The 25,017-nt window shown below is 45.7% G+C and overlaps 1 protein-coding gene across 1 annotated transcript in view; it reads right to left on the bottom strand.

Moving 5' to 3' along the window:
- LOC144805946 (uncharacterized) overlaps window positions 1-25,017 on the bottom strand; it is a 389,169-nt gene that overhangs the window by 2,015 nt on the left and 362,137 nt on the right. The window contains 1 exon segment of the mRNA XM_078672408.1: window positions 2-2,348. Within this exon segment, the coding sequence (XP_078528534.1) occupies window positions 2-2,348 (2,347 nt within the window).

Genomic DNA, 25,017 nt, shown 5'->3' with positions numbered 1-25,017 from the left:
CCCCGTGTGTGTTCTCTGATGCCGTTTTAGGCTTGATAAATATATAAAGCTCTTCCCACATTCATTGCAATTGAATGGGTTTTCCCCTGTGTGTGTTCGCAGATGTTGCCTTAATGTTGATGAATCACTAAAACTTCTTCGACATTCACTGCACTGGAATGGTTTTTCTCCAGTGTGTGTTCTCTGATGACGTTTTTGGTTTGATATAGATTGAAAGCTCTTCCCACATCCATTGCACTTGAATGGAAATTCCCCGGTGTGTGTTCTGTGATGCTGTTTTAGGTTTGATAATCGAATAAACCTCTTCTCACATTCACTGCACTGGTATGGTTTTTCCCCGGTGTGTGTTTTCTGATGCTCTTTTAGGTGTGATGATCGAGAAAAGCTCTTCACACATTCACTGCACTTAAATGGTTTTTCCCCTGTGTGTTTTCGCTGATGATTCCTTAATGTTGCCAAATTCCTAAAACTACTTCCACATTCACTGCACTGGAATGGTTTTTCCCCTGTGTGTGTTCGCTGATGAATCCTTAATGTTGAAGATCGTCTAAAGCTACTTTCACATTCACTGCACTTGAATGGTTTTTCCCCTGTGTGTGTTCGCTGATGAATCCTTAATGTTGAAGATGCACTAAAACTACTTTCACATTCACTGCACTGGAATGGTTTTCCCCCTGTGTGTGTTCTCTGATGCTGTTTTAGGCTTGATAAATATATAAAGCTCTTCCCACATTCATTGCAATTGAATGGTTTTTCCCCTGTGTGTGTTCGCAGATGTTTCCTTACTGTTGATGAATCACTAAACCTTCTTCCACATTCACTGCACTGGAATGGTTTTTCCCCAGTGTGAGTTCTCTGGTGACATTTTAGGCTTGATAAATATATAAAGCTCTTCCCACATCCATTGCACTTGAATGGGTTTTCCCCAGTGTGTGTTCTCTGATGCCTTTTTAGGTCTGATAATCGAATAAACCTCTTCTCACATTCACTGCACTGGTGTGGTTTTTCCCCGGTGTGTGTTTTCTGATGGTATTTTAGGTGTGATGATTGACAAAAGCTCTTCACACATTCACTGCACTTAAATGGTTGTTCCCCTGTGTGTGTTCGCTGATGATGTCTTAATGTTGACAAATCACTAAAACTACTTCCACATTCACTGCACTGAAATGGCTTTTCCCCTGTGTGTGTTCGCTGATGAATCCTTAATGTTGAAGATTGACTAAAACTACTTCCACATTCGCTGCACTGGAATGGCTTTTCCCCTGTGTGTGTTCGCTGATGGTTCCTTAATGTTGAAGATTGACTAAAACTACTTTCACATTCACTGCACTTGAATGGTTTTCCCCCTGTGTGTGTTCTCTGATGCAGTTTTAGTCCTGATGAATATATAAAGCTCTTCCCACATTCATTGCAATTGAATGGTTTTTCCCCTGTGTGTGTTCGCAGATGTTTCCTTAATGTTGATGAATCACTAAAACTTCTTTCACATTCACTGCACTGGAATGGTTTTTCCCCAGTGTGTGTTCGCTGATGCTGTTTTAGGTGTGATAATCGATTAAACCTCTTCACACATTCAGTGCAATTATATGGTTTTTCTCCTGTGTGTGTTCTCAGATGGTATTTTAGGTCTGATAATCGACTAAAGCTCTTCAAACATTCACTGCACTTGAATGGTTTTTCTCCTGTGTGTGTTCGCTGATGATTCTGTAATGTTGACGAATCACTAAAACAACTTCCACATTCACTGCAATGATATGGTTTTTCGCCAGTGTGTGTTCCCTGATGCCGGTTTAGGTTTGCTAATTGACTAAAGCTCTTCCCACATTCATTGCACTTGAATGGTTTTTCCCCTGTGTGTGTTCGCTGATGATCCCTTAATGTTGAAGAGTAATTAAAACAACTTTCACATTCACTGCAATGGTATGGTTTTTCCCCTGTGTGTGTTTGCTGATGTGTCTGGAGACCTGATAGCTGGCTAAAGCTCTTCATACATTCAGTGCAATGATATGGTTTTTCCCCTGTGTGTGTTCGTTGATGTATTTGTAGGCCTGATAATTGAATAAAGCTCTTTGCACATTCAGTGCATTTGAATAGTTTTTTCCCTGTGTGTGTTTGCTGATGGGGTTTTAATATTGAAGACAAACTAAAGCCCTCACTGCATGTGTCTGAGACTTCTCTCTTGGTTAGCGTCTCTGGGTCTGGTATATACTTGTTTACATCCATTGACTGTACTTCCTGAAGGGCCAACATGACTGATAAAGCACTTGTGTTATTCTTGCATTCTCTATATGTATCGTTTGCCTTCCGATTAAAGAATAAAGTGCAATGGTCACCAATTATTTCCCAATCTCATAACGTGTGTAAGGCTTCTTCGTGGGCGATTGTGTCTTCAGACTGGATAATGGTTCTGCACGCATGCGGGTAAAGATCCATTGTCCTTCTGGTCGGGACACACTGGGACAGTGCTCTTTATTTTAGACTGCAAAACCCCTATTTCTTTTAATCTTCAGTTGTCTGACTCCACTCCGTTGCGCTTTTCAATGGTTGCTGTGGATTGGTCTGAAACAGTTTGCAATACACCTCTAGCACTGAATGGTGGCCTGGTATTATTTAAGGAAGCAGAGCACTGCTGTAACCACCTCATACCAACCTCATGATCAAAGCTGTTATTGGACATGTTTACACAAGAGGAGGTTTATCAGTGTTGTCTTAATTTTCTAAAGGTTATTTCTTCATTTTGAGGCATGAAGGTGCACAGCTGAGACTCGTGGAATCACTGAATTTCTCGTGTCCCTTGTCCCTTCTTTCAGGATGTCTCAGTTTATGTTCGGGTCCGGCTGGCTCTGACGGCACTTATGTTTTCCTGAATATTGGAACTCAATATATCGCACTTCGTCTTTGCAGATTTACAGTGTTATCTTCCTTATTTTGAAACATTTCGTACAATCAACGATTGTTTTCTGTTGGATGTAAAAAGATTTAAAATAACTTAAAGTGAAACATAACGGAATGTGCATACACAATTTTTAATTGATTGTATAAATATTTCTTGATTACCATTTTTGAAACTTATGAAGGCATATTTAACCATACACAGAAATGTACATAAAAGTTGCTTTGAATATGTCACATCTTACTTATTTCAGCAAAGGTGTTCATGAGTAAGTTAGTAAAAAAAAAGGGCGCTCGCATAGCACTCATACACTAGTTACAGCTTTAGGTAGATGCATATGGTCAAGGTTTTGTTAAAACAAGAACAGCTCTTTGAGTAAGAGATGTGAGATGGATCAGGAAGACTCAAGATAGAAGGGTGGACATCAGGATGTTGCGCCATGAATCAAATATTGCTGCTCGCAGAGGTGCCTGGCTTCATCAACTGCACCCACAATATGCAGTAGAGCAGCAGTTTAATGATTGTATTTACTTTGTGGTTTTATTTCTCTCAAATATTTTTACGTTTGTCAGTATTATCCAACGGGGTGGGAGTTCCCCAGATGGACTAGGAGATTGAGCTGGGCTGCTCTGTTGTTTAGTTGTCCCACCACTAACTTTAGAGCTTGAGATAGCACACTAGCCTGGTGGCCCACTAGTTGACAACTATGGTGCATCAGCGTAGCAAGAGCACAGATGGCACGCCAAAGCCAAAGCCTGTTAGCACCCTTTCACCTCTGGATCTTGCTCAGCACCCGAAATACTCTTAAAAACATCTCTTAAGTCAAACTGCTCTGTCCATATCTCCTACATCTCTGCTGCCCTCCATACAAGGTAGGGTCTGTTCTCAAATGTATTCACCTGCACCTCACATGCATAGACCTGCTTTCAACATTCCTATTCCAGCACAAAACCTGCGAACAACATTTTCTAACCATGTAATTCCCATGAATTTTCATGGGTCTCTCCTCCTACTCATGCTTTTTAACATCACCTGTACAAACCACCGTGGCCACATTTAATGGAACAATCCTGAGGTGCGCTCATTCTTTCCACATGATGGAGAATGCACCAGAACAGCGCACGCTGCACATAAGATAAAGATAAAGTGCCTTCTGCGACTCTCACACATGCCCGGAAATGACACAGTCCCTACACAGCTTTTACAAAGGGCCAGATGCTTAGCATTGCTTTTCAAATACACACAAAATGCCATAGGCACAGCTCAACAATGTAAAATAAAAGTATTTCACAGTGTGAAATGCACCGCCAAATGATCCAAAGCGTGCTGCATGGTCTTTACTAGCTCAACTGCGTTCTACAGCAGCAAAGTTTGTTGTCACCAAAGTGTTCTTCCTTTGAAAAAGGTGCTATGCATGTGGTATTTGTACAGCACAAACCTCACCAAAAATCAGCTGAGCTCCCTACCGATCCAAGGCAGGGACAGAGTCAACGAGTGATAGGTGAGGCGGCGGGATAGTGGATTGTTACTGCATTGTGATCGAAGAGCCTGAAACTAGCAGCATGTTTGCTAATTCCTCAGCAGCTTTCCCTCTATGACATGTAGAGCGGGTGCAGACCAAGATCAGACAGAAATAAAACATTTATAGCTCAGCAATATTCAGAGATATAGAAGCGGAAAGTAGGATGCTGGCTTCCAATAACACAGCACTGAGCACTCCACCTCAGCCAATCTTTAACGATTGTTTGAAGAACAGAGCAACAGGAAGGTGTTTCAAATGCCGACCATCAACCTTTCACCAGCTGCACACGGGGGACAGCATTGGCTAGATGAACGCTGTGCTCCCACAACCGCTCAAGTCATGCATACAGGCGCTACAACATGTTAGCCAAGTGTCCTGGAACCCTCGATTCCAATTCACTCAATTTAACTACACATTACAGTTAACTCTCCCCCCACCGTATCAAGAGCGAGTTTCCTGATTCGACATATGCTGGTGTCATACTGTTTTTCTGACGAGTCTGACTGAGATCCTGCTAATCAGGTCCCCAGTCACTGGGCTTCCTCCCTATATTGGCTATGGTGAGTACCTTGGTACATTCCTAATTGGCTGCTGGTGTACCCTAGTAAGTCCCTAGTATATGGTACTAGATACCTAGGGCCTAGGTACTCCAGGGGACCCCCATAGGCTGCACCATGTGTTGTGCCACCCATAAGGGTCCCTCCTAACTCTGACTACAGGCATGCCATTGCAGCCTGTGTGAGTTGGTGCAAGTACAATTGTACCCAAGTATGATGTATATCCTCCTGTTCATGTGATCTCTGTTCCCCTGTGGACAGTGGGGCCAGAAGCCGCATCGGCAGATTGCCTGGATTAGACATTATGTTGATCTACACTTAAGTGTTCCCGGCAGCCTCCTCCTTACATCCTATTTCCTTATAATGTATTGTTTTATTGATGCACTGTCTGCTATTAGGATTGGCATGTTTTATAGTCCTCACCATCCTCCTTGCCCGTGGTCACCCTTTACCTTAGCCCACTCGCTGCCAGGCCTTTTGTCCCCCTGTTCCACTCCCTTTTTTGGTTAAAATCACGATCTTCCCAGCTTTCACGAACAGGCAGACATTTGTCAGAAAACCAAAATGTTCTACAAGGTTTTGGCATTTTATTAGGAAATAAGCTATTTTCCTATTTTTTGTGCTTTCAACCTCCTTCCAGCTAGTGGTAGAAATGGGTGTAAAACCAATAATGGATCCCGGAAAGCAATAGATTTACGAAAAAATACATAATTCTGAATTTAGCAAGGGGTCAATTGTGTAGATCCTTCAAGGTTTTCCAATAGAAAGTAACAGTTGAAATAAAATATATTGAAAATGGGTTCAAAACAACAGTCATTTGTGCCTACATTTTCACCTGTAACTTCTTCTAACTATGTTAGATTTTTTAAAGCAATATACCGTTATGTTCGCAGGACCCTTCTGTTAACGGGGATATATCAGGCTTGAAGGTCCACCAAGAACCCAAGATACCCAGAGCCAATAACTGAGCAGCGCCTTGCAATGGTTATTCATTGTGTACCGGGTATACAGCAATTCATTTGGTAAAATATAAAGAGAGAAAAATAGGTATCAAAGAAACGTAGGTATTTCTCATATTGGGAACAAGATTTGGAGTTTTGAAGCAGTGGTTATTTGCACATCTCGGAATTTGTGGATAGCCATACCAGCATGTGTTTTCAAAATGTTTTCTTTTTTACACACTGTCTTACATTTGGAAGACAGAAATACTTAGAAAAACAACTGGTAATGACACGTGTGCTACTATTCTGGGTTCCCCTAAGCCTACTGATAAAAACGGTACCTCACTTGTGTGGGTAGGTTTAGTACCCGTGACAGGTAGTGGGTTAAAACGCAACATGGCCATTTTTTGAAAACTAGACACCCAGGGGAATCCAGGATGGGGCACTTGTGTGGCTCTCACCAGGTTCTGTTACCCAGAAACCCTTGCAAACCTCAAACTTTGTAAAACAAAAAACATTTTCCTCACATTTCTGCGTTGTAAAGTTCTGGAATCTGTCGTGAGTCACAACATTCCAACCACCCAGAATTCCGGCAAGTCTCTCGATAAAATTGGTACCCCACTTCTGTGGGTAGGTTTAGAGCCCACAACAGGAATCGGTCCCAAATAAAAGAAATGTGGTCACATAATTTTTTGCAAGGAAAATGGACCCTTCTTTTGCAACGTGCCTACCTGCGGATTTTAGACCCTAGTTCAGCCGGCACATAGGGAAACATAGCAACAGGAAATTGCCCAAAACGTACTGTGGACACTTCAAAATTATTGATCACAAAAAGACAATGTTTTGCGAGGGAGTCACCTGTGCTTTTGGTCACAGGCTTGGCAGCCGTCTAGGGAAACCTACCAAAGCCAGACATTTCTAAAAAATAGACCCCTGGGAGAGTCCAGGGAGGTGTGGCTTGCGTGGATTTCCCAATGTTTTCTTACCAAGAATCCCCTACAAACCTCAAATTTCGCTACTCAAAATTATATTATCTTCACATTTCTGTTATCACCATGCCGGCACAAATTTCCTACCACCCAGAGTGCCCCTTAAAAAATGAAAATGATACCTCACTTGTTTGGGTGTCCAATGCAGAATCGCCTAAAAAAATGTAAAAAAAAAATAGGGTGCTTAGAGCTTGCTGTGCTATTTCCTCAGTCTCTACGTTTTTGGACTTTCCCAGTCGCAGACCCTTGGCCACCCAAACAAGTGAAGCATAATTTTTATTGGGAGACCGAGAGGAATGCCGGGTGGTAGGAAATTTGTGCCAGCATGGTGTACCCACACAGAACTGTGAGAAAAATATAATTGTTTAGCTAAATTAGAGATTTGCAGTTGCTTCTGGGTAAGACAACATTGTGGAACCCATGCAAACCACACATCCTTGGACTCCCTAGGTGTCTAGTTTTCAGAAATGTCTGAGTTTTGTAGGTTTCCCTAGATGGCCACCGAGCCAGGGACCAAAAATGCACTTGCCCACCTTGCAAAACAAGGTAATTTTGTGATAAATAATTTTGATGTCTTCACAATGTGTTTTGGGACCCTCCCTGTGGCAGGCCCTTAGCCTTCCCACACAAGTGAGGTAGAATTTTCATCAGGAGAGCTGGGAGAACTTTGGGTGGTAGGAAGTGTGTGAGGGCTTGGTAAAAAACTCCCTTCGCAAAAATAGGTTGTTTTGTGATAGATTGGGAGCACCTGCGTTTTTGGGCCCTGGCTCGCAGGCCATCAATGGAAACCTACTAAACATAGACATTTCTGAAAACTAGACACCTGGTGGAGTCCAGGGATGTGTGGCTTGCATGGATCTCCCAAAGTTTTCTTATCCAGAATCCACCGCACAGCTCAAATTTAGCTAAAAGGTCACATTTTCCTCCCATTTCTGTGTGTCAAGTTTGTGAGATCACTGCGTGGCACACATTTCCCACCACCCAGCGTTCTCCTCAGTCTCCTGATAAAAACGATACCTCACTTGTGTGGGTGCCCAAAGCAGAGTCAGCCTAATAACTTATATAAAAAAACAGCCCTTTTGGACGGTCTTTGGACCCCCTCAGCTTTTAATTTTTATACGTTTTTAGGTTCTCTGTTTTGGGCACCCACACAATTGAGGTATCATTTTTATCAGGAAACTGAGAAGTACGCTGGGTGGTGGGAAATTTGTGCCGGCATGGTGATCCCACAACTTTTCCACACAGAAATGTGAGGAAAGTGTCACTTTTTATCTAAATTGACTTTTTGCAGGAGCTTCTGGATAGCAAAAAGCTGGAGGTTTCACGCAACCCACACCACCAGCCAAGCACCATCCATGCACACCACCAGCCAAGCGCCATCCATGCACACCACCACCCAAGCACCATCCATGCACACCACCAGCCAAGCACCATCCATGCACACCACCAACCAAGGACCATCCATACCCACCATCAACCAAGTGCCATCCATGCACACCACCAGCCAAGCACCATCCATGCACACCACCAGCCAAGGACCACCCATGCACACCACCAACCAAGCACCATCCATGCACACCACCAGCCAAGCACCATCCATGCACACCACCATCCATGCACACCACCAGCCAAGCACCATCCATGCACACCACCAGCCAAGCACCATCCATGCACACCACCAGCCAAGGACCATCCATGCACACCACCAGCCAATGACCATCCATGCACACCACCAGCCAATGACCATCCATGCACACCACCAACCAAGCGCCATCCATGCACACAACCAGCCAATCACCATCCATGTACACCGCCAGCAACACAACATCCACGCACATCGCCAGCCAAGTGACAGCCCACACATACCACAAGCAAAGCTGAAGTCCACACACACACCTCAAGACATGGTCCATCCATGCAGACCGATAGCCAAGCAACAATCCACACACACTGCCAACCAAGCACTAGTCCACACACACTGCCAGCTAAGCGCAAGCCCACACACACCACCAGCAAAATGCAGGTTCACACACAGTCAGCCAAACGCCAGTAAACACCGACCATCAGCCGCACTCCAGTTCACACACAGAAGCTAGTGTCTAGAGGTTTTCAGCAGATTAGCCTAAAAATATTGCTGATCTGCCCCCAAGAGTGTGGAGGGGGGCAGAAGCAGCAAAGATTTGTTCACAAAAAAAGGGGACCGGCCCAGCCTAAGCCTATAAACATTTCTCTGGTTCCCGGTGGGCTTTCTGCACCCCAGGGAGCAGATCAGGGGCTATTGCCCCTTTGGGGGAGGGTGCATTAGCATCGCACCCATCTTTTAATAAAACAAATCCTGGTGTCTAATAGGCTTTCTGCCCCCGGGGGCAAATCAAGGGCAATTACCCCCATCTGCCCCCTAAAGGCGGGCAGAAATACTCTCCCATTTTTTGTTTGGAGGTGGGGTCATTGGCATACATATTAAAAACAAGAAATCCCTGGGGCCTAGTGGGCCTTCTGCCCCCATGGGGGCATAGCGGGGGCTAGTACCCTCAATCAAACCTGAGGAGGGGCAGAAAGACTTCTATTTTTATAATTGTGAATGGCGGCATGGCTTTGCCCATTGTGGGTAGCCCCCATCCCTCTTTTCTAATAAAAATGAAATCCCTGGTGTCTAGTGGGCTCCCCCGGGGGGCAGAGATCAGGGGTAATAACCCCCATCTGCCCCAGGGAGGGACAGAAAGACTGTCCCTTTAGTTTTGGGGTAAAGAGACATGAGCATGCCCATTCTGGGAAGCCCCCACACCTCTTTCAGAGAGGGGAGAAAAACCTTAGCGTCTAGTGGGCTTTCTGCCCACCTGGGGGGGGCTGATCGGGGGTAATAATCCCTGTTAGATTTGGCTGTCTCTGGTTGGCAGAGGAAGTTACTTCTGACCAAGCAGGGACCCACCTCCTCTAGTTAGGGTAGAAGGTTACCCCCTTAGTAGTGTTACCGAGTGGTTAGACTTCTCTTCGAGGAAAGGCATGACGCATTTATGACCATGTACAGTAATATCTTCACACTCTACAAATGGACACCACACCAGTTGTATATGAAAATATAGTGTTCTTTATATAATCTTTATCATCAGGCCAATAACGGTAAAAAAGAATCCACAATAAGTTAGAAGAAAAAGATGATTGTAAGTGCGTTGCAACAAGACTCAGTTCAGTTCGGTTTCGAGTGGCTGGGGCGACTCGGATACTCACAGTCGACAGGGGTGTGATGTGGAATCATCTGGTACGATGTGTTCGATAGTATGAGTCGGTTCTGGGGAACCGCGATGAGAAGTTGCTGGACTGTAGACGTTGGTACGAGGCGCACTTGATGTTTGGCTCGAGGCGTACGAGCCGCGCTGAAATACTGCTGGGCTGTAGATGTCGGTACGAGGCGTACGAGCCGCGCTAAAATACTGCTGGGCTGTAGATGTGCAATGCGATGCGTACAGGAGGTACGGTTCGTAGGGTGTGAGCCCCGACAAAGTCAGCAGGGCTCGTCAGATGCGATGCAATGCCTACAGGAGTTACGGTTTGTAGGGTGTGAGCCGCGACGAAGTCAGCAGGGCTCGTCAGTTGCGTTGCAATGCATACAGGAGGTACGGTTCATAGAGTGTGAGCCGCAACGCAGTCAGCAGGGCTCGTCAGATGCGATGCAATGCGTACGGGGGTACGGTTCGTAGAGTGTGAGCCGCGATGAAGTCAGCAGGGCTTGTCAGATGCGATGCAATGCATACAGGTGGTACGGTTCGTAGGGTGTGAGCCACGACAATGTCAGCAGGGCTCAACAGATAAGATGTGATGCGTACAGGAGGTACGGTTCATAGGGTGTGAGCCGCGACAAATTCAGCAGGGCTCTTCTTAGTCCAAAGCAATCTAAACTACAGCCAAAAAGGCCCCTAGATGTAGGGCAAAAGGGGTCTTTTGAAGTTGTTTGATCCGGCAGGGGGTTCATCGGTACCCAGGTCCTTGTTGTGGGTGTTTCCTGCCAGATGACACCTCTTTCCTTTGAAGGAGGGAGGCAGGGTCCCCAGACGCTCAACGGGAAGTGGGGCCGGCACTGTGGAAGGCAGGATGCTCAACGGAAACTACGCCACCCCTCCCATCTAAATGCAGCCAGCTAACACCAGGCTCTGGAGACGGCCTCGACCCTGTCACTTTTCCCAGACATCTGACCACACATCTTCGGCAGCACACAGCAAGGTTTGGGTAAGAAAATAGTCACTTTCTAAAAGTGCTATTTCCAAGCTCCGAGTCTAAAAATCATTCCCCTAAAAGAATGCATTACGAACTCCTGAGTTCAGGGACACTCGTCTGGGATCTCTACCATTTTCACTGGGTCAGATACGAATATAAGACGTCATATTTATCAGAAGGAGCACTTGCACTGTGGCACTGATCAGCAGTGGCACAGTGCTCAGAGCATCTTGTCCAGCACAAAAATAGGTCATACACGTAGGAGGCATAATGAAAATGGAAAGGGAGTCCCAGACCAAGGATGCCAGGTCTAACAATCCCCATCTACCTCCCAGAGGGGCAAGCAGACTGTTGCTGTTGTGTTTGGGGTATGGGCATAGACAAGCCCATTGTGGGCAGCCTCCACCTCTCTATTATTAAAAAAGACAATAATCCCTGGTGCCTAGTTGGCTTTCTGTGACAGTTGGGGCATTATAATGCCCATTTTGGGCAGCCCGCACCCCTAAGTAAAAAAAAAAAAAGATTCCTTGGTGTATAGTGTGCCTTCCGCCCCACCTCCCCGGGGGGGGGGGCAGAAAGACTGAATATGGCCAAATTATGATGGGGGAGCAAAGGCTCTTGCCGAAGGAGCCAATCCCCCCTCTCTGGTGTCTAGTGGTGGATCCCTGCTAGGGGATCGCCCTCTTGCGGTGCCAAGAGCATATAGGCAGTGAAAATGAAATGAACCGATCAGCTAATTTCACTTTCACTATAAGGAAGTCAGCACGCCATGCACGCCAATTGTCAGTATACTGGAAAAAAGTGCATCGGGCAGCTAGATTTCAAAATAGTGGGCCTTGGACGTAATGGTTCAATCCTTGGCACCGGAGTGCCACAACCTTGGACGTAACCGTTATGTCCAAGGCTTGGAAGGGGTTAGTAGTTCTAGCTCTGACACTGATGTAACTGGAAATGCTTCCCAACCATGATGTGCTTTACATCTGCCACATATATTATGTCATTGATGCTCCCTGCAACCAGTATTGCTCAACGAGTTTTCTCTTGTTGATGTTTGACAAGAATAAAACATGCAATCAAATATTTATGAGATAATGAGATGCAAACGTACCTCCATCCTGCACATCCTGGGACAAGACTGCTGGAAAGAGATCGATGGGAAATGAGAAAGGTTTGGAGGTGAGCAAACCACTGAAACATTACCTGAAAGAACAAATTAAAAAATAATTGTAAGGAGGAGATAGATGGATATTAGAAATTACAATAGGGACAAGCAAGAGAAGGAAATAAAGTCACTTGCCCTGTGATTTTTTATAGAGCAAAAAAAAAGTTAAAGTTAGCAAAGTACTGAAAAAAACACAATTTAGAACCTATAGAAACTGAAAACAGAAAAGCCTATGCATCTTGTTTTCAATGCCTATGATCAGAGAAGAGGACTTGCTGTACGCATGGTAGGATTAACTAAGAGATCTAGTGTGCCATGATGCTGCACCAGTTGCAGTTTTCTGTAGTCATGAATTCCAATGGTGCCTGGGAATTGTAGTCTTTTTATAACTGTGTTTAATGTGGATGCTGATAAAGCAAGGGATGAAATGCATAATAGTTGAGATTTTCGGAATCTTTACACTTAGGAAAATCTCAATTCTGAGCATGCACACAACACATAATGTGAAGTGTGCACTTGGATGAGATCAAACAGGTGGCAGACAAGAAAAGAAGTGGAGAAGAGCAAAAGGGAAAGAAAGAGAAAGAAGCACATTGGTCGTGGCACTCTTCCTGATAGCCTTAGAGCCCCTCACACTCACCATATGCTGCACAGAAGACATTTGGGAAACTGAAATCATAGCCGGCGACCTGAAAATGAAGCTGTATGCGGACATCATACTCCTCACTTTACCCTCTCCAAAACGTTCGCTGTCAGCCCCGACGTTCACCATATCAGACTTTACAGTATTTTTCAGGTACAAAATGAACTGGACCAAAAGTGAAGTCTTACCCTTGATGGTCTATTTATTTTATTTATTTTTTGCTATTTTTAAAGCGCGCAATTACCCATACAGGTGTCTCGGCGCTGGCGATCAGAAAACTCCTTACTCGTTGAGGGTAGTTAGACAGAGGAGAAAAGCCATGTCTTAAGGCTCTTTCGGAATTTAATGAGGGTGGGGGCAGTTTTGATATGCAATGGGAGGGTGTTCCATAATTTAGCCGTGGCTGTAGTGAAGCACCTGTCTCCCCAAGTTGCTTTTTTTGTCCGAGGGACAGACAACATACAGGTTGTAGAGGATCGAACATACAGGTTGTAGAGGTCTATACCACAAGGGAAGCCCTCCGTGCACATCCATTTCGGTAAATCGACACAAAGATGAAATATTATAAGTATTGATTACTACCAATTTTCCAATGATGATCAAAGGCAATATGAGTCCACTGACTGATTAAATGCACATGGAGTTCACTAAATGGATCAAATGGCAATTGTCGCTGTGGGGACGAGTCTAAACTGGGAACCTGGTGGTAGTTCAAGGTTTAACTACATTTGCAGCATGCTGACTATACTGGTCCTGGCATCAGATCTATGCCTAATAGACGCAGCCCTTAAAACATACTTCTGGCAAGGTGAGACACGCGGACTGGACATGCCGAACCTCCAATGCTCTACTTCAGGCGGACTGAGACTCCCAAAGATGGAAATATATCATATGGCGCATCAGGTCTCACATCAAGTATATCATTCTGCCACAGATCTGAAACGCCTCAATTGGGTACTCCTGAAACAACAATTGTGGGTGGTCACAGGGACCGCAGGTGGTATATCTGCATCATCCCTCACAGATACCTCAAACAGAACTGCTTTGTGGGCCGAGAGCTGCAGAAGCGATGAAGGGGGGTAAATCTTTGCCACCATGTACTCCGCCGTTGCTAGGGGGTGCTGGTTTGTATCCTTCCTTCCCTGTTCCTCTCACAGATCGAGATCATAGACCCAGAAGGTCAGTACGTAATACTAACAGGTAAACTGGATGGCAAAGATATAGCCTGTGTGAATATTTATGCCCCCAATGTGGGCCAAACTATCATTCCTATTCTCCCTAATTTTCTCATCACTCTACGTTACTTGGAGGAGATTTTAACTGCATGGCTGGTGTAACTTTAGATAGATCACAGCCCCACTGCTCACATCCCCACTACATAAAACTGCCCACGCATTTCGATGTTGGATTAACGATTGAGGATTTGTTGATACCTGGAGAACCTTAACTTCGGAGGGCGGCTTCGATTCTTATTACTTGGGTACACACAAGCTATCAGTACACTTAAATGCTTTCTTATGCTCGGCTAGCGTACATGCAAGAGCTAGAAGGGTTGAATATCTGGTGAAAAATACTGCGACCATCCTTTATTACTGATTCTGGCCTGGGCGCTGTCCAGACCCCGCACTACGACATGGAAGCTCAATACTGCGAAGCTGATGACCTAGTCTTCAGATCTACCCTAGGGAACGTGTTCAGTTATTACTTTAATGAAAATACGTGTACGACTTCCTCCCCACTAGCGGAGTGGGAGGCATTCAAAATAGCGGTACGTGGTCACAGAATCTCAGCAGTAGTAGGGACTCGGTCCCAGTGTCACACTGAGATCAAACACTTGGAGCACCTCTTAATAAAACCGGATCTACCGTCAGAGGGAGCACAGGTCCTGCATGACAGACTGAGAGCAGAAAGCGAAAAACTCCTAAACCTAGTGGAGAGACTCACGGCATACGAATAGTGAGAATATATAAAACTAGGGCACATATAGAATGTTATAAATCCAGCAGATTACTAGTGTGGATGCTCAATCCTGATAGACAGGGTTCCCAAATATTGCAGATGCAAAACAAGGGGAGGGTGACCAGCGTTATAGGTAAACCGAGATTAATACGGCCTTTGCTGTCTATTATTCTGACATCTATGGGTGCTCTGATGTGGACCCAACCCAGCCAGTGCAGGATTATGTTCTATCGGCAAGTACAAAGCAAATGACACAGGTAGTGGCTGCATCCCTAGGAAGTGACATCACAATCCAGGAGGTGAGGGGGCGAGTAAAGCCGTGGGCAAGGTACCAGGCTCAGATGGCTTGACCCTGGAATTTTATGCATCTTGTGCAAACTCGCTTCCCCCAATCTTGACTACACTGTATAATGCAGCAAAAACAGTGGTGGAACTACCACCAATGAAGGGAAAGTCCCTGTTTGTTCCACTCCACAAAAAGGGTAGAGTGATAAGATACCATCCTATAGACTGCTCTCCATATTAAATGTAGATTATAAACTACTTAGTAAATTGTTGGTGACTGGGCCCCCATCTAGGTGATCTTATTCACACGGATCAAATGGGTTTTATACCTAAACGCAGTTTGATCCCTAACATTCACCTAATGCTCCATACCCTATTAGTGGACTATCCTAGAGCACTAGTGATCAACACTGACACAGAGACAGCATGTGACTATTGGCGCTGAGACTTTCTTGATGCTACTCTGGCCAGCATGGGACTGGGGAATGGCTTCCTCACCTGGACACGTTTGCTATATTTGCCCCTGATGTCTCCGGTCCGAAATGGGGTGTGATATCAGCACCCTGTAGGGTAGAGGCTGATGCCACACAGGGTTGCCCGCTGTCGCCAGTGCCGTTTGCCTTGGCTGTTGAGACCCTGGCCCTGACACTCTGCACCATCCATCATTATCGAGGAATAATGATTGACGACCACCCCATCTATATCCCCCTATATGGAGAGGATCTATAAGTGTACCGGCGTGGGGAACACGCAAATGTGGATCACGCATTTAGAGCTTTGGATGATTTTAGCCAGACGTCGAGAGTCCAGGTGAATTGGGATAAGTCAAATGCATTCCCGATACATGCTCTGACACCAGCCACTATTCTGCCAGAAATCGGGGAGGATCTCTGCTCGGAACCAGTCACATTATGCTTCCTGGGCATTCATATTTACTACAACTTGGCCGATCTTGAGCAATCTTCAACTGGCACTGATTTTTGCAGACATCCATAAATTTCTGGCTAATACTTCCTCTATCAGTCGCAGGCAGGGTGATACTGTGAAGGTGGTTTTCCTTCCCAGTCTCTTTCATTACTTTGCAGCTCGCCCAAATTGGCTCACAAAATCCATCTTTTGGGAGATTAACAGCCTATTGATATACCTCATATAAGGCACAGGACGTTGTAGACTGGCATTAATCAAACTACGGCTCCCCACTGATGGAGGTGGGTTAGCGGTCCCTGACTTGGAGCTTTATTGTCTGGCGGCGCACCTGAAATGGGCAGCTTACTGACGACATTGTCGATGGGGGAGAGGGGCGTGATAGAGACTGGCGTACACTTTCTCTACGCCAGTACCATGCTATGGGCCAGATTGATTAGCCCTAATGCTCAAACAAGCGTTAAATATCTGGTCTTTTGCTGGACATCCTGCAATTTCAATGGGCCTGGGTCTCGCAGCGAACTCAAATGAGGGTTCCGTGTGCGAAGTACCTTACACTGTCGGCATTACTACAACTCTCGCATGAGGTATATTGGTCTAGGTTGTTGGAGAGAAAGGGTATAAAAGTGCTATGGAGTGGGTAACAGGTGGAAAACTAAGGAACTTTGTGATACTCGCAAACAAATATACCCTACCCTCCCACCACTATTCACTGTATGGGTCAGTGGCGGCAAACATGCGGAGGCCATGGGGAGGACAGGCAAGAACCCCCAAAACAGAGGGGTAGAAACCATGTGGAAATAATGCCAATCCACAAGGTGGGGGGGCGGGGTGGGGGCAGAGATCTGAGAAGTTCCAGAAGAGCCAGTTGTTACACAGCTGTAGAAGGCCCAGCGGATCCTTGCATCTGTAACACTATTCAAAGCATCACATAACAACATTTCATAACAGAACACCAACAAGACCAATGTCTGTACACTGCTGTATTACATCATATAACAATAAACAGTAAAGGCATCCTATCTGCAGAGGCTACACATCTTCTCCCCTTTTTAACACCACACACAGACATACACATCCATACACAGACACACACAGAACCACAGAGACACTACCACACACAAAACAGGACAATAAATCAACCAAGAGAACCAGAAAAAAGCAATACCCAAGGTAAATATGAAAAACTAACCAGATGCCACTCAACATGTAAGAAGAGCGCATCTTTTAGGCATTTTGATAACACGAGAACTCCTTCTTAACCAAGAACTCTGCAGCATTCCCTGCAACAGACACTTGTTTGTCACTTACATGTTTTTGACTTTCATTCTCACATTTTCCATGTCTAGCCACTCTTGTCATATTTCACCATTGTCCATTCGAACCACGAACAGCATTGCCTCTAACCTCGATGACTCTAACAGGATCTCTAGATTTCGAAGATGTATTTCTTAGCAAAAATGTGTCTTCCTGATACGTGCCAAATCAATCATTGCGATTTTGACCTCCTGGACATATTTTTCCTTACACCTCATGTCCCTCTGACACCGAGCAACACTGTTTGTCACTCAATTTCCCGGCATCATCACTTGCTGTAGACATTCATCACAGCCTTGACCCATCAACTTCGGAAAGGAAACAACGAGGTCACCTCTTTCCTCCCCCTCATGAGTGTAAACGGTGCTTTACCAGATATCGAAAGAGGGACACAACGAGGACACCACTTTTCTCCCCGTCATGAGTTTAAAAGTTGATTTACCAGAGATCAAATGAGGGAAACACAGGGAACACCTCTTTTCTTCAAGTTATGAATTTAAAAGTTGCTTTACCAGAGATCAAATGAGGTAAACACAAGGGACACCTCTTTTCTCCACGTCATGAGTTTAAAAGGTGCTTTATCAGAGATCAAATGAGGGACACAACAAGGACACCTCTTTTCTCCCTCTCATGAGTGTAAAAGGTGCTTTACCAGAGATCGAGTGAGGTGTACAGCTATAATCCCACCCTAAATATCTGGTAGTTACTTCATAGTCAACTCTGGATGTCACCGCGCTCTGGATACACTCCACTAGAAACCTGTTGAATGTCTCCACTTTTAGTTTGAGGGTGGTACAATGGCGTGCATAAATGTTTCACTCCACATTTGCCTAAAACCTCTGTCATGGTGGAATAAGTCAATTGAACTCCATTGTCAGTGAGCAGCTCCTCGGTAGTCCCTTCTCTAGCATACACTTCACAACCAAAAGGAATCACAGAGTTCGTGTTGGGTTCGGCTATACCACGTACTTCCACCCACCTGGAAAGATGATCCATCATGACAATAAAGTGTCTCATATTTGAAGGTAATACATGAAAAGGGTCGGAAAAAAAAATAAACCACAACTCTCTGCCACACCTTACCAGGACATGAAACAGGCCCATCAGAAGGCACAGAGGTCCCCAAATGTTTATCACTCAAACAGCATGGTGCACAATTTCTCACTAATCCTTATACCTCCACATCCACTCCAGGGCACCAGAAATCATTTCTTATCCTACGCTTAGTGGCGCTCATACCCAGATGGCCTACATGAGCTGTCTCCAAAATCTTTTGGTGGAAACATCCTGGGGGAATTAACTTATCACCTCTTACCAACGATCCTCCTTGCAAAGATAACTCATCCGCCACCTTGCAATAAGATTGCAAAGACTTCTCCAAAGTTTTTTCCCTCTGCCCCCCAAATTTCCCAAAATTCATGACCTTGGTCAATACAGTATCCTCCCTCAACCGATCACACAATTCCATTAATTTGGAACAAATTACCAAATCTTCAACTTATGCAATGATACATGCCTCAATTTCTTCCTGTAAATCTACTGAACACAAATCTAATGGTAACCAAGACAGAAAGTCCACTCTAATGTTCTTTCATCCTGTAATATGAATCACACTAAAACTCCAATAATTTGATAGATAATCTGGCTGAGGATCTTAATTTGGATCCTAGACAAAATAGCAACGAGTGGTCTGTGATCGGTCCTCAAGCTAAATTTTCTCCCCAAGAGATATGGCTTACACTTGCCGACACCCCAAACGCATTCCAACACATCACTTTCTATTACAGAATATTGTGTTTCCAAATCTTTCATGCTTCTGGAAGCAAACCCTACAGAAACTTCCGTCCCATCCATTACTTGTAGCAAAAAAACTCAATGCCATATTGTAGGAAACTGGCTATATATATACTACACAAAAATTAGGTATAGTGTGTATAGAGACCAAGTGAACCCAGAGGTAGGCAGAGGTTAAGGTTAGATAGAACCTTACTCTCTAAAGTGGTAGCTTGGTCGAGCAGTAAGGCAGTATCAGAGGACAGTGTTAAGCATTTGATGTACACACGCAGTCAGCAAATGACAAATAAACATGGCACAGGTATGCATTAAATACTTTTCAGTAATAAGTTACTGGATATAGAACAGTTTGAAAATGCAATAGAAATTGTACTTTGTTTGATTTACAGGGTATGCAGGAAAACAGAAGGATGCAACAGTTAGCAAATACAGTACATTGAAATGAATATGATTTTTCAGTAAATTACAGGTAAGTTACTTTCTACGTTGCTTTTCTTACTCAGTGCTGGATACCTAGATTCAGCACTGGGACATTTCCTGGAAACAGGTACATAAATACGTTTTGGTTATTCACATGATTTTTAAAGAATATTTTTAGGTTTCAAAACTCCACACTTAGAAACTTTTTTGAGAAAAAGTGTCAATGTTATCCTATGGAGAGAAAACAAGTTAACAGTCCATAGGTAAGTAATCGACTGTGGGAGTTAAGGTTCTGGGGTTAGACGCAGGGGTCCCCCATGGTCAGTGTTGCACTGTTGTTACACCCTCGGCACTGTGGCGGCGGGGTGCAGAGTGTTGAGGCCCACTGTTATCCAAAGGGGGACAGGGGGTCTCCGGATGGTGGCTGCTGGCAAGCAGGTCACTGGGTTGTGAGAGCAAAGCTCCTGGGGTTAAGGTCAAGGCAAATGGGGAAACAAAGTAGCACAAAAGGTGCACCCTCAGCGGCACTGGGGCGGCCGGGTGCAGAGTGCTGATTCGACGTTGGGCGCCCTGTTTTTTTCTATGGAGAACCTCAGGCAGGGAGTGTAGGAGAGTAGGGTCTGCTATCCTATGGTCACCCCAAATTTTTGCTTTTTGCTTTACTGGTTTTCGACTACTGAGGCTGTGGGCCTGCTGATCAGACCCCCAGCCTGCTGTTCTCTCCCTAAATTAATGATACATGTGCTATAGGCACATACCACAATTGGAAATGGACTCCTTGTCAGCCCCTGTCTAATGCACTATAGGTGCCAGGGCATAGGGGCCACCAAGGCCTACCAGGGGCTGCAGCATATCTTTTGCCACCCCTGGCTGGTTCTTAAATTGACACAACTGGCTGATCACTCAGCTGGGGTAAGGTGGTGTAATCACCCCTTACTTAGATATAGTATACCTATATCTAAAACCTATATCTGGACACATAATAACCTCTGAGCCACTCCTATGGAAGGCCTCATCCATCCTGGAGGCAGAGTGCGTGGTTTAATGTGAGATGGAGCTTTAGCATGAGCTGACCCTGTCTGCAGCCGTCGGGAACAACTCCCTAAGCTGTTTCAGGATAATGCCATACCATATACTCTTAAGTGCCTTATAATCCTCGCGGTTATATAGCAACTCTGGTTTGGCTTTATCAAAACATGTCGTGTAAGGTGTCATACGATTTGGAATACTATCCCCTCGCCAGTTCTGGCGACGGGGATAGCATTCCACCCCTCTAGAGGGGTAAGACATGTTACTTTACTTAAATGCGGTTAATTTCTAAAAGGACCTTAGATCCACAAAATGGATGCCTCTGCCACAGACAAGAGTCTGACCCCCTGAAGATGACCGAAACTCAGCCAAATGGGGCCTGGACAAAGGGTTTCCTGTCGCAGGGGGGTGTTACCACCCTCCAGACAGGAGATAGTGGATTGTAGCAGGGAGGTTTGAAAGAAACCAGACACTGCTTGGGGCGCACAAGGCTGCCCCCTGCATAATCCGGCCAAACCGGTTCTGGGGCACTCCAGCCCTCGTGCCAGGGTGGCCTGGATCAAAGGAAGAGGGTGTATCCACCCACTTCCTGGGTCCCACCCATAGGAGGGGACCTAGCAGGTAATCCAGCCCCCAAAATTAGTATAAGACTGGGAGCAGTGCCAATGCACTTCAGATTTCCTGATGAAACATAAGAAACGAAACTCTGGACCCTTCGACATCCTACTCATCGTAGAAGACTGAAGAATCTCCCTTGTGGTCAAGGAGTGACCACCCTGTGCAAACAGGCACCATCCAGCCATCGACGTCTGCTTTGTCGCAGTTCCCGCCGGAACTCGAGCGACAGAGATCGACGAGATCAAGCTTGCCTGCCTTCCAACAGCCCGATCCACAGTCCCTGCAGAGCTGAGACCCGTGGAGGTGACCGGAAGCGTGGGGCACGCCATCTTGAATTGACCACGAGATGCTGACCGTGCAGCCCACGAGTGACCCTCGAAGCTGTACACCGGGGTTTGAGAAGCCCCAACCCTGAGCCACACTTGCACCGAAGTTCAGCCCTCCACACTTGACGAGTGCTGCGTGGGGCCCTTCTGCTTCTTTTGGCTCAACGCGTTGGCCCGGTCACTTGCCAGCCGGCTAGTGGCCCCTGTACCGACGAACTTTGAAATTCGACCTGCAAATCTGGTTGCTCCAGATCTGCACCAGCTCCCCTGAAAAGGAGCCCCTACTCTGACCCTCCTGGTTCGAGTGAGAAGCAATCTCCCGGTTCCGCGTCGATTGCTCTTGCCAAGTGTTGTTTGCTCCAAACTTGAAGCCGACTGCGCCGACGGTGAGAGCGCTCGTGGGACAGATCGTGACCCGCTCCTGGACATCGCAGATGCCCCAGAGCCCACGTGACAGCGGAGAGAAGCTCCTCGACGACCACCTGATTGCGCCCGACATTGCCTGGTTCCGTCCTGGTTCCACGCTGGTCACTGCTGAGTGACCCAGACTCTGTCCCCTCTGCCTTCAGGTACTTTTTGACTCGAGTCCACCCTTGGACTCCACCGGACACTTCTCTTTCACCCCGCCTGCAGCCCTTTCAGCTTCAAGCACCAAGAGCCTGCGCGACGAAACCCGACTTAACTTCGACCCTGTGCACCCGCTTCCTGTGGGTGAGGTAACTTTGCTCCGCCGGTGTTCCCACACTGGTACACATCTCTAGGGTCTGTGTCCTAAGTTTTGTTCCTCTAGGTTCAGCGGAAGTGTCCTTAAACTTTAACTTTACAACTTTTACGCACCATTGGTTAACATTGGTGCATGCGTGCGCTTTCCGCACTGCTCCCGAATCCCGTGGGCCTCTCCCGACTTCAGCATTGCTTGTCTCGACTGCTCCCAGCGATTCCCTAGGCCCTAGGCCTAACCACTGTTCGATTGGTATCTCTTATACCACTTGTTTAGTATATGGTTTGAGTGGCCCCCCACCCTCATCCATAATTGTGCAACTTTGTATGTTTAAACTGTGCTTTTGATTTAACGCTTGTGCCCCTTTATTCATAAAGAATACTGGGGATTGTTTTTAGTAATAAATACATATATTTTTATAATATATACTTGTGTGGTGTCCTTTCATTTGATATTACAGGATTGTATGTGGTAAAACAGCTCGCTTAACACGACCTCTTAAGTTAAGCCTTTAGGCTGCTTAGTCCATGCTACCCCTAGGATAGCTTGTCTAACAAGGTTGACTTACAACCAGACACCATAAGGGATTGTTTGGTCTGATAACAGGTGGTTCCAGAATTGGAAACATCACCTATCAGGCCAACTTCTCACATTGGTGAGCAGCGGTGCGGATTTGAGCTTGCTGTTGTTTTACCATTGCAATCTTTTATCAAATTGAAAGATCACATCAAGTACCTCTAGGTACATATAAAATCAAAAGCTTAGCATATTTAAGTTCTACTGAACTTAGTAGTTGTAGATTAAAGGGATTAGCACACCCTGACTACAACTCACTAGCAAGGTACAGTAGGGAAACACTTAGTGTAGGTAGGTGCATCACTTACACCACACTAGAGTCATGTCTGACACTGGAAAAGCCTCAGGGTCTGCTCCTGTGACAGTTGACCTTACCAAGGCAACTTCCAGCTATGACAAATTAACCCGAAAGGACTTGATTGCCTTGTGCATATCAAGAGGGTTAAAAAGGGGCAGAAGTCCCACCTGTCCTATCCTGATAGCCATTCTAGAACAGGATGACTTAGAGAAGGCGAATGAAGTTCCCTTAGAGTCAGGAGATGGAGTGAACCCCCCTGTAACTGATACCCCTCCAGAGGAAGGAGAAGAGGAGGAAGAAGAGGAGGAGGAGGACTCAGATGTAGAGGACCCAGAAGATCAGGATCAGAGGGGTAGCCAGTTCCTAGTTGCCAGGCTTAACCAGGCCAACTTAGACCTACTGGGAAATGGAGAGGGCCAGCACCTCCCCAGATCCCACCATATCATTCTCCCAGGCAACAGAAGAGTGAGATCTCCCTCAGGGGACTCTCATATTTCTAGTGCCTCAAGAGAATCTCAGAGAGGTATGACTGCCTCTCAGAAGATAGAGCATAGGGCCAGAATGAGGGCTGTCAAACTCCAAATAGAGAGGGAGGAGGTAGCCTTGGCTCAACCTAGACTTGCCTTGGCAAGAGAGCAGAAATTGTGTGGCTTCGATGCCACTGGTGGCAGCAATATTCCTAGAGAAAAAGACAGGAGCTATGATAATAGAAACCTGACAAAAATTGTGGCCCCCTACAAGGAAGGGGATGACATCCACAAATGGATGACTGCTCTTGAGAGAGCCTGCATGGTACAGCAGGTTCCTCAGGATCAGTGGGCTGCAATTTTATGGTACTCCTTTTCTGAGAAAGGGAGGGACAGGCTCCTCACAGTTAGTCCTGAGGATGCCAAAAACTACTCTGTCTTGAAGAGTGCTCTTATTGAAGGGTTTGGCCTAACCACTGAGCAATACAGGTTGTTGTTCAGAGACACCCAAAAAGCACAGACTCAAGACTGGACTGATTTCGTAGATTGTGCCACTAAGCCTCTGGAGGGTTGGTTGCAGGGAAGTAAAGTTTCAGACTATACAGGATTGTACAATCTTATCATGAGAGAACAGATCCTTAATAACTGTACAAACCAGCTGTTGCATCAATACCTTATTGACTCTGATCTGACCTCTCCCCAAGAATTGGGAAAGAAGGCAGACAAATGGGTCAGAACAAGGATTAAGCAGAAACCCCAGAACCAAGGTGGTGACCAGAAGAAAACAGACCAGAAGGGTGGAAATCAGAAAGATAAAGAAAAAGACCAGAAGTCTTCAGGCCCCCAAACTAATGGTAAGGAGGGTGGTTCCCAAAATGGAAACAAAAAGAAGAAGAATAATGGCCCAAAGAAGCCTTGGTGTAATAACTGCAAATCAGTTTCACACCGGGGCAGTGAATGCACCAAGACAAATCCAGTCCCCACCACTGCAGCTCCTAAAGCACCTGCACCCCCTAGCACAGTCAGCAGTGGTGGAACACAGCCAAAGGGTGTAGTAGGGTTGACCCTGGGTACTGAAGTAGGATCTGGCCTAGTCAGAATCCCTACTCAGGCAGTTCTCCTATATGATGTGGACCTAGCTTTGTCCACTACAGTGAGTCCCAGTAACTTGGGCAAATATAGGCAGACGCCTTTAATTAATGAGAAACTGGCTCAGGCCTACAGGGGCACATGTGCCAGTGTCACAATGGTGACACCTGACTTTGTGGACCCTGGACAGATTGTACTAGGTGAGAGTTACCTAGTGACCAATGCAAGCAACTCCACTACTTCCCATAGTGTGGCAGTTGTGAACTTCTCCTGGG

This window comes from Lissotriton helveticus (assembly GCF_964261635.1).
Source record: "Lissotriton helveticus chromosome 1_1 unlocalized genomic scaffold, aLisHel1.1 SUPER_1_unloc_34, whole genome shotgun sequence".
Classification (NCBI taxonomy): domain Eukaryota; kingdom Metazoa; phylum Chordata; class Amphibia; order Caudata; family Salamandridae; genus Lissotriton; species Lissotriton helveticus.
The sequence above is the reverse complement of the archived record's forward strand: the minus strand, read 5'-3'. Positions and strand labels throughout refer to the sequence as shown.